Source organism: Nicotiana attenuata, chromosome 7 (assembly GCF_001879085.1).
Source record: "Nicotiana attenuata strain UT chromosome 7, NIATTr2, whole genome shotgun sequence".
In the NCBI taxonomy this organism is placed as follows: domain Eukaryota; kingdom Viridiplantae; phylum Streptophyta; class Magnoliopsida; order Solanales; family Solanaceae; genus Nicotiana; species Nicotiana attenuata.
The window spans coordinates 13,857,724-13,873,713 of record NC_031995.1 but is presented as its reverse complement, the minus strand read 5'-3'; the positions used below and the strand labels follow the sequence as shown (position 1 = coordinate 13,873,713).

The 15,990-nt window shown below is 36.5% G+C and overlaps 1 protein-coding gene across 1 annotated transcript; it reads left to right on the top strand.

Annotated features, from left to right (window-relative positions):
• Window positions 14,232-15,222, top strand: LOC109228716 (fasciclin-like arabinogalactan protein 9). The gene has a single exon (XM_019393896.1). It carries the CDS (start codon window positions 14,307-14,309, stop codon window positions 15,063-15,065), a length of 759 nt encoding a protein of 252 aa, XP_019249441.1. The 5' UTR covers window positions 14,232-14,306; the 3' UTR covers window positions 15,066-15,222.

Here is a 15,990-nt window from a genome sequence, read left to right as displayed (position 1 = left end):
TAGCTTATAAACACCTTTCGGCTTATCTACGCGTTTGGTAAAGTTAAAAGTGCTTATATTTTTTACTTATAAGCACTTTAAGTTGACTCCCCCCCCCCTACCTCTTCAAATCTGCAATTCTCATTGACAAAGATAAGCAAATTCTCTATTCCTTTGCATATTCATATCTATGTGATTGTGTATTAATCTTTGAACTGTATGTAATAAATGAGGACATATCAAATTTTTGGTGTATTGCTTTCTAAGTGTTGTGGTGATGAAGACAATGTTTGTTTCTCTTCAAATAATTTGTCCTATTTAGGTTTATTTTTTACTGAGAAACTTTTGTCAATTTATTAATTATTATAACTTATGATTATATGCTTATCATAAAATAAATTATATTATCATAAAAATTATCTTATCTAAGCACGATTATATTTAAAGTAAAATGACAAATAGAATATTTTGTATTTGAATCGATCTGGAATTTGAAGAAATTACGCTCTTATAAGTGTAAACAGTTCTAAGGCTATTTAAGTCATTTTAACAGAAAAAGAGCTTATCAGCATTTTTTATCAAATACTGCAGCAACTTATTATCAATTTCAGCACTTGTACCCAAACACGTAACTGCTTATTAAATCAGTTTCAGCACTTAAAAGTGCTTTTCAGCACCTAATGCTTATTAGCTACTTCAAATCAGCAGGCTCCAAATCCCTCCGAACCTCCTGATATAGACACTAATTCTACTATCACAAATCATAGTAAACTTGGTCCAAGTTTCAAAGAAAAACTAATAGCATGTGAGCATGTTACTTTAATCAATGTTCACACTCCCTCCTTAGATAGTTATTCATCATTAGCACAAGGATTAAGTCTGCCACCCTCAAATACAAACTCTATTGGAGGTCACAAAATTCACCTCTCGTTGGAAGAACATGAACACATCTATCAACCATGGAAATATTCAGTCATCATCAAGCTACATGGTAAAAGAATTCAACACAATCTTCTCAAAAGAAAAGTTCAAGAGATTTGAAAAATCCAAGAAAACTTCCCCTTAATCGATCTAGGGGCGGACTATTATATTACTAAATTTAATTGTGAGGAACACATGTTTAAAGTACTTCACTATGGTCCGCGGTTTATCTTTGGGCATTTTCTTTCAGTCCAAAGGTGGAAACCAAACTTCGTAGCAACGGAAGCTAACAATCTACTAACAGTTGTTTGGGTTCGATTACCACAATTATCAACCGAGTTCTAAGATGGAATCACACTAGAAAAAATTGGTAATACCATTGGAAGACTATTAAAATATATGCTTGCACATCCTCTACCCTACGGGGTCGTTATGCAAGATTGTGTATAGAATTACCACTAGAGGAGCCAGTCATTCCGTTCATTCATATTGGAAGCATAAGCAAAATGTACAATACGAGGGTGAAAAATTTCTTTTGCAAAAGCCGTGGGAGTATATGTCATGTAGCTGCAAAATGCCCACATAACAAGACCACGCCAATGGAGCCATCAACACTGCCAAACCACTTACCTTCCCAACCAAATATAAGCAATGATGCCCAGGAATCAAAGAAGCAGTATGGCAGACAGTTATCTTTACAAAGAAAAAAAGAGGCAATGGGAGAAGGAATGAGGCAATCCAAAAGCCAGGTATTAATACTCTACCACATGAAATACCAAGTATGTTATCTTCTTCTCAACACCCTAATGCCAACTTTAACTTTACTAGCAACCAAAAAAATGTTAAAACAAAGATCTCCTCTTATGAAAATGATCTTTCTACAGACGAACACCATACCAGGGGAAACAAGTTTGTTGCTTTGGATAATCCGCCCATAGACCAAAATAAAAAAGAACTCAAGAATTCTAAAATGTTTTTAGACTATAAACCTAAGGACGTGGCCTCAAAAAACTTGACCAATAACTACGTGATCTCCGTAAAGGAGGCTAATTTAATTTCCATGCAACCAACTAATATAGCTACTAATGTTGATAATAATTATAATCCCTCCCCTAATACTCACCAATAGTGTGATATAGATCATTTAAACACGGTGATTAGCCCCCCTAATACTTTCTCATTAAACAATATTAGTTGCATGGATGAAGATACAGACCCGCAACACCTGTCCCACAACATCTCATTGGATGAACAAATGGCCAATGCTGCTAAACACGTGCCTAACCCCATCAACACCCCAATTCCTATTAAAATCTCATCCCCCACAAGTAACCAAAACATGCAAATAGATTCAGTAATTACTACCCTATCTAAACCTACCTCTCAAAACCCTACCCCTCCTATCAACTTAGTTTAGATAGATAATATAAAACAACAATCCGGCAATAACAATATACCAATTTCCCATCGGAGAAGATTCAGTCTTGTTCAAATTCTAAGACACCAACGAGCACACACAATGGCCAATCCTCCACCAAATTTGACCACTCAGACAGGAAACCAAACAATCTTCTTCATTCAACCACCCCTACCTCAAGACCATCAACCATTATCCTGGATAGAGCAAGCTCTAATAGGCCATGTAGTATCATTCAACATGATCTGAGATGGCCAGGAGATGATAATCATTCTCCAAAACTCACACTTCCTAGCACAGCTAGTATCCAGGAGGATGCATATGGCATGAGCAACTACGAAAATCATGTTTGGTTGAACAACTTCCTTCATCCACTAGCTCCTTCAATGAATGCAAACCAAGCCCAGACAATGAAAAACCAGTGGAATCTGCCTCCATATTTCAATCCTCTACCACCACAAAATATGACAATGGAATTCCCTTCTTCCCACTAGGAGAAATCTCGAACATAAATCCAATCTTTATGCCATGGACTATAGCTCAAAACCAAGCACAAAACCAAGCCTTTGTTCCACCACCAGTGAACCAGGCACCCTCACCACCCCCTACCAATGTGCCAGGACCAGAAGATCACCAAGAAGTGAATGTAGAAGAGATGAACCTGCTAGGGTTAGAGGAAATAGTGAAATTTTCAAGTCTAAACGAAGTAAAGGTATATCTTTTCAGGGAGATGCAAGAGAAGAGGTATATTCTCAGTTGCCTCCCAGCCCTATACAAATGCTCGCTAGACATCAGACCCCCACAGGATCCAACAGTGGGGAGCCATGCAATGATATTGGTTCCATCACTAAGGAGAAACCTAGTGCTCCATGCACGGATGAAGAATGGCTCCACAAACAACCATGCAGCAATGATGTATCAACCAACTAATATCATAATATGGAACATGCGTGGTGGTAACAATGACAACTTTCGTATTAACTTTAGGGAAATGGTTGATACCCATAAGCCATGCATGGTGACACTGTTGGAAACTCGAATGAAAAATTACATTTCTCTATTAAGTGATTTTGTATTTTCGGAGATGATTGAGGTTCCTTCTGAAGGGAAGGCTGGGGGTATGGTCATCTTATGGGATTCCAGTGTTGTGAAGGTTCACAACTTTGTTAGGAGAAATCAAGAAATCCATGCCACTGTTAAGGTACTTCTTACTCAAACTACTTGGCTCTTCTCCTCTATTTATGCTAGCACTAAATTAGATAAAAGATGTGATTTATGGAATAATATAGAAAATATTCATAGAAACTATAAGGTTCATTGGCTTTTAGGAGGAGACTATAGTGATATTCTTAGTGCTAGTGACAAATCTGGAGGGAACCCCATTAATCGTAGGCTTAGTAACTCCTTATGGAACAGTATAAACAATTGTAACCTTATGGATTTAGGCTGGAATAGTAATGACCTTGTTAGTGCTCAAAAATCTTTTAAAGATGTGGTGATTAAGTGGAAAAGCGAAACGTTTGGAGATATCTTTAAAAAGAAAAAGAGGATCTTAGCTAGGCTTAATGGTATTCAATCTTCCCCCTCATACCAAATGAGTTTTTTCTTGCAATATTTAGAATCAAAATTACAACTAGAGTATAATAATATTCTAAAAGTAGAGCAACATTTCTGGAAACTTCGCTCTAGAGTTCTTGGCTTAATGATGGTGATGCAAATACAAAATACAACCACATTATGGCCTCCAACCGTAAACGTCGCAATGCTATTATGTATTTCACAAATGATAATGGTGATTGGATTTCAGACCCCAAGTTAATACTTGAACATACCCTGTCCTACTTTGAAAATGCCTTTAAGACATCCAAATCCGTCACCCACAAAAATTCCATCTTGAGAGAACCCTTATGCCACAACACTGTTGACCTAAGTAGCCTTGATATGCCCTTATCAAACATGGAAATTACTAAGGCTATTTTTTCTTTTAAACCTTTTAAAGCACCGGGTCCAGATGACATACATCTCTTCTTTTATAAAAAATATTGGCATATTGGCGACTTTGTTACTAATTATTGTCATAAGGTGTTTGAAACTCAATCTCTGCCAATGGGTATAAATGAAATTTATATATGCCTTATACCAAAATTCCCTAATGCTAATAATCTTAAGAGTTCAGACCTATTGGCCTTTGCAATACGTCTTATAAAATTATCACTAAAATCATTGCTAACAGGATCAGACTATTCCTCCCTTACCTAATTAGTCCTCTCCAATCCAGTTGTATAAAGAATAGAAAAGCTAGTGACAATGCCATTATCATCCAGGAAATTATGAACAATCTCCGTATATAAAAAAATTCCAGCTTCGATATGTTAATCAAAATAGACTTAGAAAAGGTTTTCGATAGACTAGAATGGTCCTTTGTCTATAGGGCTCTAAGATTCTTTAAATTTCCCCCAAATATGTCCCGATTAATTATATATTGTGTTAGTACAAGCTCTATGGTAGTCCTGGTAAATGGTTCTAGAACAAATTTCTTCAGTCCCAATCGGGGTATCCGCTAGGGGGATCCTATATCTCCATATGTTTTCATCCTCTGCCTTGAACTCCTATCAAGGTTCATCAACCATCAAGTAGACATTTTAAGGTGTGATCCTATAAAACCAAGGCATAATGGACCTTCCTTCTCCCATGTTCTATTTGCGGATGACATTACTCTAATGGGAAAAGCTAACAAAAAAATCGGCCAATGCATAAAATCATGCTTGGATCTTTTTTTTTCGCAATGAATCAGGGCTCTCCATAAATTTTCTAAAATAAAAAATTATCTTCCCAAAAAACTGCCCTAAGGAAATTACCAGTTATCTCACAAACCTGTTTGGTATTAAGTCTAGTTACGAGTTTGGTAAATACCTTGGATTTTCTATACTAAATCACTCTCCAAAACCTAAAGATTTCCAATTTGTGTTAGACAAATTGCATGCTAGATTATCTCACTGGAAATGTTCCTTCTTAAATATAGCCGGAAGGACAATTATGGCAACTAGTACCCTAAGTGACATTCCTACTCATTCTATGCAATACACCTTACTTCCTACCAAAATCCTTAAACAAATTAATAAAATTCTAAGAGATTTTATTTGGGGATCCACTAACTCTACTAGAAAACTACATCTTATTAATTGCAGATGGTTACAAGGGATAAAGATGAGGGGAGTCTTGGTATTCGTTCAGCATCTTCCAAGAATATGGTCTTGCTAACGAGTTTTACTTGGAGACTCTTGAAAAACCCTAATACACCATGGGCTCAACTCATTTCTACAAAGTATGCTTGGAAAAATCGATGGCTACCACCTCCTTCATTTGGAAGGCTATCCTTAAAGGATGAAAATTGTGCAACGATGGTATATTATGGCACCATTGTATAAACTCTAATATTAATGTCTGTACATCAAAATAGATTTACAACTCAAATTCCCTTAGAAATTCCATATATGGCCCTCTTAGTAAGGAAGATCACAATCTTTTCATTAAAGACCTTATTAAGAATGATGAGTGGAATATCTCTAGTATTTCCTTCGATTTGCCCCCCAATATTATTAATAACATCGCCTTAACTCCTACACCCAGTAAAGCCCTTAAGCATGATATTATCAGTTGGAACCCAAATTCAAACGGTTTATTTACCACGAAGTCTTGCTATAAACTCTTAACTCCTAGTATCACTCCTAGCAACTTTTTTTAACTTGATTTGGGACCTCCGTTGCCCTAACAAAATTAAATTCTTCCTTTGGCAAATGCATAATCGTATACCTTGTCGAGCCTTATTAGCTCATATTGGCATTAACATTGATACAACCTGTACGATTTGTAAGGAAGGGGTAGAAGATATCCAGCATATCTTTTTACACTGCCTTGCTACCAAATGCTTTTGGAGCAATATGGGCATCCCTACTCAAACTATTGATAATAATAATCATTGGCTTATGAGCCTAAAAGAGATTTTCATTCAGAAATAACCATTCAACTAGTTGGGAGACTATATTTCCTTTCTCCATCTGAAACATTTGAAAAAATAAGAATTATAACAATTTTAACAATCTTGATCTTGACCTTGAGGTCCGAAAAGTTATTCACCAAGCCTGGGAATTTAACTTCTTTACAGAAAAAAATCCTTTCAAATTTCATAAGGTCAAGATTGATATTAAGTGGGACAAACCACCTATTGGTACGGTTAAATTAAACATAGATAGTACTTTTTCGAAAAACACTATGGCAGCGGGTCTAGGTGGAATATTCAGAAATAGCAATGGAGACTGGATCGTGGGATTCCATAAAGCAAGCCATCCAGTATCTCCCGCACATGCAAAATTAATGGCGCTACAAGAAGGTTTAGAAATTGCAAGAGAGATGAATTTTCAAAAAATGGAGATTGAAACAGACTGTACAGAAATCATCAAGCTTATATATGAAGACAACAATTATCTTTCAAACATTGTTCATGAATGCAGGTTATTAATGCACCAGTTGAAGCTCCCACCTCTCTGACATAACTTCAGAGAAGGAAATGAAGTAGCACATGTGTTAGCCAAGGAAGCTGTCAAGAACATATCCTCTACTAAGTGTTTCTACCATGCTCGTCCTCCTTTTTTTGTTGAGACTGAAGTAAACAAGAACAAACATGAAATATGTAATAGTACTAAGTATATTCCTACTACGGTTTGTTATTATCTAGCAACTCTGGGCAATAATAATGTCCTAAGAAACTATATTACGTCTATGTAACCTGTTGTTTCTTAATATAATCTCCGTTTTGCGTTAAAAAAAGACATAAAATAGTAAATGGAGCAACCTCGATCTCCAGTTCAATCTTGGGCTATGGGTATCGATATTAAAGTAGTCCACTACTCATTTAGCCCTTCGACAAGTGAGAGACCAACAAAATTGGGCTTAATATCCCAAAAAATAATCGAAATTTAGCCACTTTTCATTGTAAAGATAAAATTTGAACAAAACTCTTAAAAATTCAGAAATATTTCAGCATAATATGCTAGATTTCGAATTTTTTACATATGAATTTCCAGCATAATATGTTGGAATTTTATACTGTGATGGAGTTCCATCATAATATGCTGGAAGTTTATATGTAGGAGCTCCGTAATCCCACATATTATGCTGGAACTTTCTGTATACTGGAGTTCCAACATAATATGCTGGAAGTTTATACGCAAAAGCTCCATATCTAGCATATTATGCTGAAACTTTTTGTGTTTCAGCAAAAGAGTGGGTATTTTTAATAACTTCGCAAACACTGGCTATTATTCAATTTTACTAGTCCGAAAACTAGCTAGCCCGTGCTATTTTTTCTTGCATGAAGTTCGGTTCGGTTTGTTCTGTTTTCGATTTTCTAGTTGGTGCACCAATAATCGAACCAAAATTAGTTCGATTTTGCTAATTCGATTCGGTCGATTTTCGGTTAAATTCGGTCAGTTTGATCTTGTCGTATTGAGCTTTTAAATCAGATTTTTTCTACTAAAAAATATGACTAATTTTATGTTTTAGTGCAACTAAAACTTGAAAACGCGATACTTATAGAGATTATTACATTGTTAGTCATTAATAAAAAGCTATTTTAATAAAGAGCAGCACCTTTGATTTATTTCAAAAATAATAGATTTATTAATATTCATAGTATCTTCAAGATTGTTTACGTGCAAACAGGTTTTAAAGTTAAATAGTGTTCTCAAATTAAGGCATCAGTTATCCTTATCAATTTATTCCCAATTCTCTCTCATAATTTAATTATCACTCATTCTCTTTCATCATAACAATATCCTTACCATTGTACGTTTTATTACTCAAAAATTAGGTAGGATTGGAAGAAGTGTAATTATAGGATTATAACACCCAAATTTATTTTTAAAAAAAACCCAGATATATACTCACAAATAAACATGTAAGGTATCAAATTATATATTTAATATTATATACCAGCAATTTTTGTAAATAAACTGTATAAATAAACATAGATGTATATATATTATACCACTATTGTATTATTTATATAACCAAATATGCTAATTAATTATGCAATATTCTCGAATTATTCCAAAATATACCTACCAGCAATATTTATTTGTGGGACTTTATTTGTGTTTTTGGGCTTCAAATTTTATAATGTAAATATGTGGAAAAGTTGGGCTAGACAACTTAAGAGGAGCCCAGAGGTTATGACCCATATTAGAAAACTTTGATTTTTCGGTTTAACTGAAAACCGAAGTTGCAAAACCGAGCACCGAACCGAACACCGAAACTATAGAAAACATAAACCACAAATCGATCGAATAAGCCGAAAAATCAAAATTTACGGTTCGGTCGATTTTTTCGGTTTGGGTTGGTATTATGCCCACCCTTAGTCCTACCACCTTTTTTAACAACAAAAAGTGCAAGACTTTACATTGGGGGACTTGTTTGATGATGGATTTATTAGTGTAATAACTATTGCAAGAGCTGGACAAGAAGCCTCAGCTCTAGAATACGAAGAAGGAATTGAGTGATTACTTGCTATCTTTATTTCTATTAATGAGATATCTTCTATTCATATGAGAGAAATGAAGATAACAAAGAAGTTCGAAAGGTAACTTTTAGTATGTGAGTACTCACTAACCCAAAAAAGTATCTCCCCTATTCATTTAAAACCTGATAGCTTTTCGGATTCTTCTTATATAAAATATTATTAGGAATTCAAAGACTTCTGGCTGATCCCCTTATTTCTTCGTTGAAGGTGTGATCTCATGTGCTATCAATCTACTTTCGTTGTGTTGATTGGTTAAGAACTATGAAGTTTTGACTATAAACTATAACAGTTCAAGTCACTTACCGGAAATGTTCGCCTTTATTTGGAATGAGATCTAGTCTAGGAGACAATGCTGAGAGAATATTTTGCTATTGTAACGACCCGGCCGGTCGTTTTGAGGATTTAAGATTTGTTTGGCGGCGTAAGGTCTTGAAAAACTTCATAATATGAGTATCGACTTGTGTGCATGGTTGAATTCAGTTAACGGATGATTCAAAGTCGAATTGGGAGAAGAAATCTAGTTTTGAAAGCTTAAGCGGTGAGAATTTGACCGGAATTGAGCTTTAGAGTAAACGGCTCCGGAATGGGTTTTGGATGATCTTAACTGCTTCGTATGGTGATTTTGGACTTAGGCGCGCACCCGGATTTGAATTTGGAGGTCCGTAGAGTAATTTGAGGCAAACGACGAAAGTTGGGAAAGTTGAAGTTTGGAAAACGGAGAAGTTTGAACCATAGTTGACTTTTGTGCTATCGGGGTGGGAATGCAATTTCGAGAGTTGTAACAACTCCGTCTTGTCATTTGGGACTTGTCTGCAAAATTTGGCGCCATTCCGGGTTGGTTTGATTGGTTTGGCACGAGTTTTCAAAGTTGGAAGATTTGGAAGTTCATAGTTCGATTCATGGCGCGATTTGTATTTTCGGTGTTGTTTGCTATGATTTGAGACCTCGAGCGAGTCCGTTTTAGGTTATAGAACTTGTTGGTGTGTTTAGATGGGGTCCCGAGGGCCTCGGGTGTGATTCGGACGAGGTTCAGATGTTTTGCATAGTTTTAAATAGGTCTAGTTCTGGTGTTTCCGCACCTGCTACCTTGGAGCGTGGTGCGGCTCCGCTTCTGCGTGAGCCCGGCCGCTTCTGCGATCATGAAGGCTTGGGAGCTTGCACGCTTCTGCGGAGGCTGGTACGCAGGTGCGGTGGTCGCTTCTGCGGTCCTACGATCGCACCTGCGGAGAATTTACGCTCCTGCGATTTCCCTTTCGCTTCTGCGGTGCCGTTGGTGCGGCTTTATATCCGCAGATGTAGTCCCAGGCCAATTAGCCAAGGTCGCAGATGCGGTCTCTTTCTCGCAAATGCGGTCACGTAGATGCAGTTTCTTGACCGCAGATGCGGAAGTCCTGGCAGAATCATATAAGTCGAGGGTTTGGCCATTTCTTCATATTTTTGAGTTTTAAACTTCGGATTTGGGAGCTTCTTTTGTGATTTTTCAAGAAAATCGATTGGATAAGTGTTCTTCACCTAGAATCTAACATATTCTATGATTTAATCTTTATTTTTATCTTTTAATTTGTGTTTTGGGTTGAGGAAAATGTTGGTTTTTGAAGAAAATTCCTAAAATGATAAATCATGATTTGAGGGACCAAATGGTATCGGAAGTTGATAAATTTTTTATGGTTGAATTCATATTGGAAAGAGTATTCGGATTTTGTAAAATTTGTCGGGTTCCGAGGTGCGAGCCTGGGGGTCGACTTTTGGACCGATTTTTGGATTTTGTTAAAGATTGAGACTTTATGATCCGAAATAGTTTCTTATGTGTTTTATTTGTGCCTTGAAGTTATTTTGGTTGGATTTGAGCTGTCCGGAGGTCTTTTCACCCGAGAAGTGCATTTTAGAGTATCGGTCTGTCGTCTTTGAGGTAAGTATCTTGCCTAACCTTGTGTGGTGGACTTCCCCTTAGGATTTGAGTCTTCTGTGTTGATTATAGTTCGTGTACGCGAGGTGACGAGTGCGTACTCGGACTTATTTGTGGGGAATTGACCTTTTAGAGTTCTTAGGTCCTTATATCCACTATGTATGGAGTTATTCTTGATATGACTGAGTTCCTGCTTATTAGTTTCGCCTCTACATGCTTAATTGGAATTAATTGCTTCATGATTCACTCTTATTGCCTAATTGTCATCCTATTTGATTCAACTGAAGAATTTCGCCTCTCCTATTGTCATGCTATCTTTTCATAACTGCCTGTGTTATTTGAGATCTATTATCATCCCTCATATAATTGTCTAGTCTTAAGTGAAGCTAAAATCACATTTCCTTAATTGAATTGTCGAATATCATCGTAACTTTCCAACCTTAAAAGGAGTTTAGGTAACCTATATCTTTGTTGACTTGCCTTTATTTGGGACTACCGGACTAGTGTCGATTTCCTTGTTATTGACTTGTATATTGTGGGATCATTACTACATGTTAGTTTTCCCTTTGTTGAATTGTTCCCTTTATGCCTTTCATTTCCTTAATGTGGTTATTCCTTGTGAAGTGGTTCTACCGTTTCCTTGTGATTTAAAGTTCTGGAGTGGATTCACTCGCCGCACTTTGTACTACTGTCATTGTTGTTGTTGTATTGGTTGTGTTGGTGCACGAGGTTTCTGCCGTGCGGTTGTTGTTATAGGGTTGCACGAGGTCTCTGCCGTGCGGTTGTTGTTATGGGGTTGCACGAGGTTTCTGCCGTGCTATTGTTACTGTTGACATATTGCACATGCGGCGTGACAAGGTGGGATATATATATGCTTATATGTGGGTTGCGCATGTGGCGAGACAAGGTGGGAACATTATGATGCACGTGTGGCGAACCAAGGCGGGCGCTTATTATGTTATTATTGCACACGTGGCGAGACAAGGTGGGCTATGTCAGGGATTGATTGTGATGCTTTGTGATGGCCCGGGGGCATTCTTGTTGTTGACATTGTGTTATGGTACGTTTACCTGTATGAGCTTTACCTCGTGAAAGTTGTGAGAAAATGCCTTACGTGTTGTCCGTTCTTTTCCTTACGTTTTTAGCAGGTATGATCTATGTTAGAACACTTGCACAAGTATACACGTAGCTAAACAAGTATACACGTAGCTAAATACTCCTATTGGTTAAGAAGTTTACCCCTGGTAGTGTTAAGTATAGATGTACATCCTCGTTTGCTTGTCATATATGTGAGAGTGACATGAGGTGTGGTGAGGGCACATGATGCCAAGTGTTAGGGTTCAGGTATTGAGACCAATGAGCCGTAATTTTGTTCAAGGTTCGGTACTTCGAGGAGTTGTTGGCTAAGATCTGATGTGAAAAACTATCGCAGTTTCTGAGTTATTAGTTGCCTTTACTGTATTGTGATTTGGGATTTGGGTTTGTGTTTCCGCTAGCTCTTTTATGTAATTATTACGGTGTTTCCGTTGTCACTTGCTGTTTTCTCCCATATTGTGATTGTTGTATTGTTAGCCATATCGTGTAGCCTTTATATATACATCATGTTCTGTTGTTCCTATGCTTTTATTTGTACAGTTTATTGGACTAGTTGGTGTCTTGACTGTTCCTTGTCACTACTCTACCGAGGTTAGTCTTGATACTTACTGGGCACCGCTGTGGCGTGCTCATGCTACTCTTCTGCACATTTTTTTTGTGCAGATCCAGGTATTGATCGTTAGTAGCTGTGAGGATCGTTGTTGAGGAGACTCAAGGTAAACCTGCTACTGCGTTCGCAGGTTTCGGAGTCACCTTCTTACTTGCATTCAACTGTTTTTACTCATTTCCAAACAGTTGTATTTAGAAGTGGTAGTTATCTCTATAGAGCTTATGACTTGTATTACCGAGTTTTGGGAATATGTTTATTGTATAAAGAATTCATTTTAGAAGAATTTTAGATGTTATTTATTATTGTTGTTATTCCGTGAATATTAGGCTTACCTAGTCCTTAACACTAGGTGCCATCACGAAACCCAACGGAGAGGAAATTGAGTCGTGACCGTTATTAAGAACAAAAATTCAATTGTATCATGCAATGCTCTTAACAACTACATAATGTACAAGAGAAAATCTGTTCAAACGAGTACTAAGTTCAAAGTAAATGTAATGCAATAGATTCACAGAGAAAATTGTTGTTTTTCTACACAATATAGCCGCTTCTATAAATAATAGCTATATATATACTAAAGAATGTAATTATTGTTGGCCGACCGACCAAATATGTAACTTGCGTTATTTTTAAATCCCAAACGGCTGGCCCCAAGACTAGCAATAGTGGCATCTTGTCTGTAAAAGTATTTCTAAGTGGGAACCCATACTGGAAATTGCAAAAGTGTTACTGGCTCCTTACTAATGCATGATCAGAAGGGATAAAGACATTCCACATAAAATATGGACCTACCTAAAGGATGACAAGCTAAGTTGCTCTGTACCCTGTAAGTTTTAGCACCTATGTGGCATGCCATGTTATGACAATCTGTCAATTATCTTTATCATCTCATCTTCATATATAAAATTCATATTTCAGCTCTGTAGTAGGTAATGCCACTTGGGTTAATTGGATCTGGTTCTTTTCAGTTGAAGTCTGCCCTCTTTTTTTTTAAATTCTTTTTCTCTTAAGGTCAGCTAGTTTTTGTTATTGCATTACTTCATTAATTCCTATCTCTTAGTGTTAATCAATTGACAAAGATTGGATTTTTACACTTTAACTACTAGATTAGCTATTAAAGTATCCCGCATTGGTAAAGAGAATGAATTCTCCTCATTCATAAGCTAGTCTTTTTGGTTGAGTCAGGCTCAAGATTCATTTTGTTAACATGATATCAAAGTCAAATCCATCTATATTGTTGTGTTTTCCACTGTAGGACCCCGATGTTATGCCGTCCATGCTCCAATTATTTAAGTTTAAACGCGGCGGGAGGTGTTAAAGTGATCCACATTAGAAAGGAAAAAAGGGTAACCCGGTACCCAAAGCATTCCGTGTTCATGCAAGTTCCGAGAAAGGGCTTAATGGAACAAGTTATTGTCTTCTTATGTGATTTTGGACCGTGTTCATCTCGCTAACTTTTGAGGTTAGCTAGACCAAGGTTTATTTCCTTAACATTAGCATTGATGGAAAAATAGAGTGTGTTTGGGGGTTTTTAATCAGTAAAAAGCAGCCTGGTGCATTAATCTCCCGTTATGCGTGGAGTTCGAAGAAGGGCCAGTATATTTTATTCTTCTAGTCTTTTTATTGGTTGTTGTATTTTCGCTTTCAAATAAGATTTGTCTTGATTCAAGACCATAGCCAGCTCATTCCACCCAGGCTTAGCCCCAAAGCTTATCCCATAAATTCCCACAAATTTCTTCTATTCCATCCATCTAATCAACACTTCCATTTCCCACATTCTCTATCTCACACTTGTCCAACCATGGCTCAAAGAGCTCTTCCTCTCATTCTTCTATCTTTAATCCCACTTTTGTTTATACTTTTTCCACAAATTCAAGCTCAATCTCCAACAGCTCCAGCTCCAGCACCCACAGGACCAATAGACATATTTGCAATTCTCAAAAAAGCAGGACAATACAACACATTTATTAAATTCCTTAACGAAACACAAGTGGGAATACAAATCAACAACCAAGTCAACAATTCAAACCAAGGTATGACTGTTTTTGCACCATCAGACAATGCATTTACCAATCTCCCTGGTGGTACTCTCAACAAACTTAGTGACCAACAGAAAGTACAACTCATACAATACCATGTAGTACCTAAATTTTACAGCTTTGAAGATTTACAAACAGTTAGCAATCCTGTTAGAACACAAGCAACAGGACAAAAAGGCGAGGCTTTTGGACTTAACTTTACTGGACAGAATAATCAAGTGAATGTCTCATCTGGAGGTGTGGAAACAAATATATATAATGCTATAAGAAAAGATCCTCCTTTGGCTGTTTATCAATTGGATAAGGTTTTAATCCCTTTGGCATTTACTGATAATGCTAAGACTCCATCTTCTGATGATGCACCTGCCCCTACTGATGATTCTGCTAAAAGTGGTTCTACTGCTGATAAAACCAAAGCTAAAGAACCATCTCCTGCTCCAAATGGTGCTAAGAGGATTAATGTTGGACTTTTTGGTTTGATTTCTGGAGTTTTCTTGTTTTGCATGGGAGCACTTTCTTGAGGGAAAACTATTATATGGAGTAGTTTTTATATTTTTTTCTTGCCCTCTTTTTTCCTTATATTCTTCAAGTTTGATTGTTGTTTGTTAATTTTCTTTCATTCTTTTGTGCTGTAATTTCTTCTTCATATAGTAAGGTACAATCTTGCAAATTCATTGTTCTCCATTTCTTTTTTACTTTTAGGTGGTGGAGGGTGGGAATATAATGCTTTGAAATATCTTGATTTTTCTCTATCAAATGTTGACAAACATGTTTTGAGTTAAAAGAAAATCACATGCAGCCTTGACTTTGAGAACTAAAAATGTCATTATTTGGTTTAGTTGGTATATCAGAGGGCCATGAACTTAGAAGTGATTGTTTACGGAGGCACATGCAAGATTCCAAGAACATAGATGCACTATTACAAATATGTGAATTTAAAATTTATAATTGACGAGTTCAACCCTTTATGTTTTTATCATGAATCTATTATCATTTAGAAATGATAGGTTAAAATTAAAACTAATTTCTGCAATTTTGCTGATTTTTAATATATACAGCTATACTCCATATCAAAAATGCTAGAATCATTGAACCATGCTATATCAGCTACTGGTGTTAGTTTTAATTATATAAAATTTTGCAATGACAAAAAGAGATCAAGGATTTCAATAATGTGTTAGATATGCGGATTTTGAATGAATAAATCAAATAGAAAAGAAAGAAAAAGAAAAAGAAATACCTAATTAAAACACAGTAGGGACACTAAAGATGCCTGCAAACTGAGATTTGAACGTCTAATTTCGCTTGTAAGGATGCACTCAATAATCATTACACAATAAGACTCTTCGAACTTGGGTGCGCACATATATATTTTAAATTTTTTTAAGAAGTATAACATATCATACTTAGTATCGAGAGGGAGCAGAGGTTCACGTGCCCATGCTC

Bases quoted from the DNA above. Each gene is read 5' to 3' on its own strand.
- LOC109228716 (XM_019393896.1), top strand. From the start codon at position 14,307: ATGGCTCAAAGAGCTCTTCCTCTCATTCTTCTATCTTTAATCCCACTT.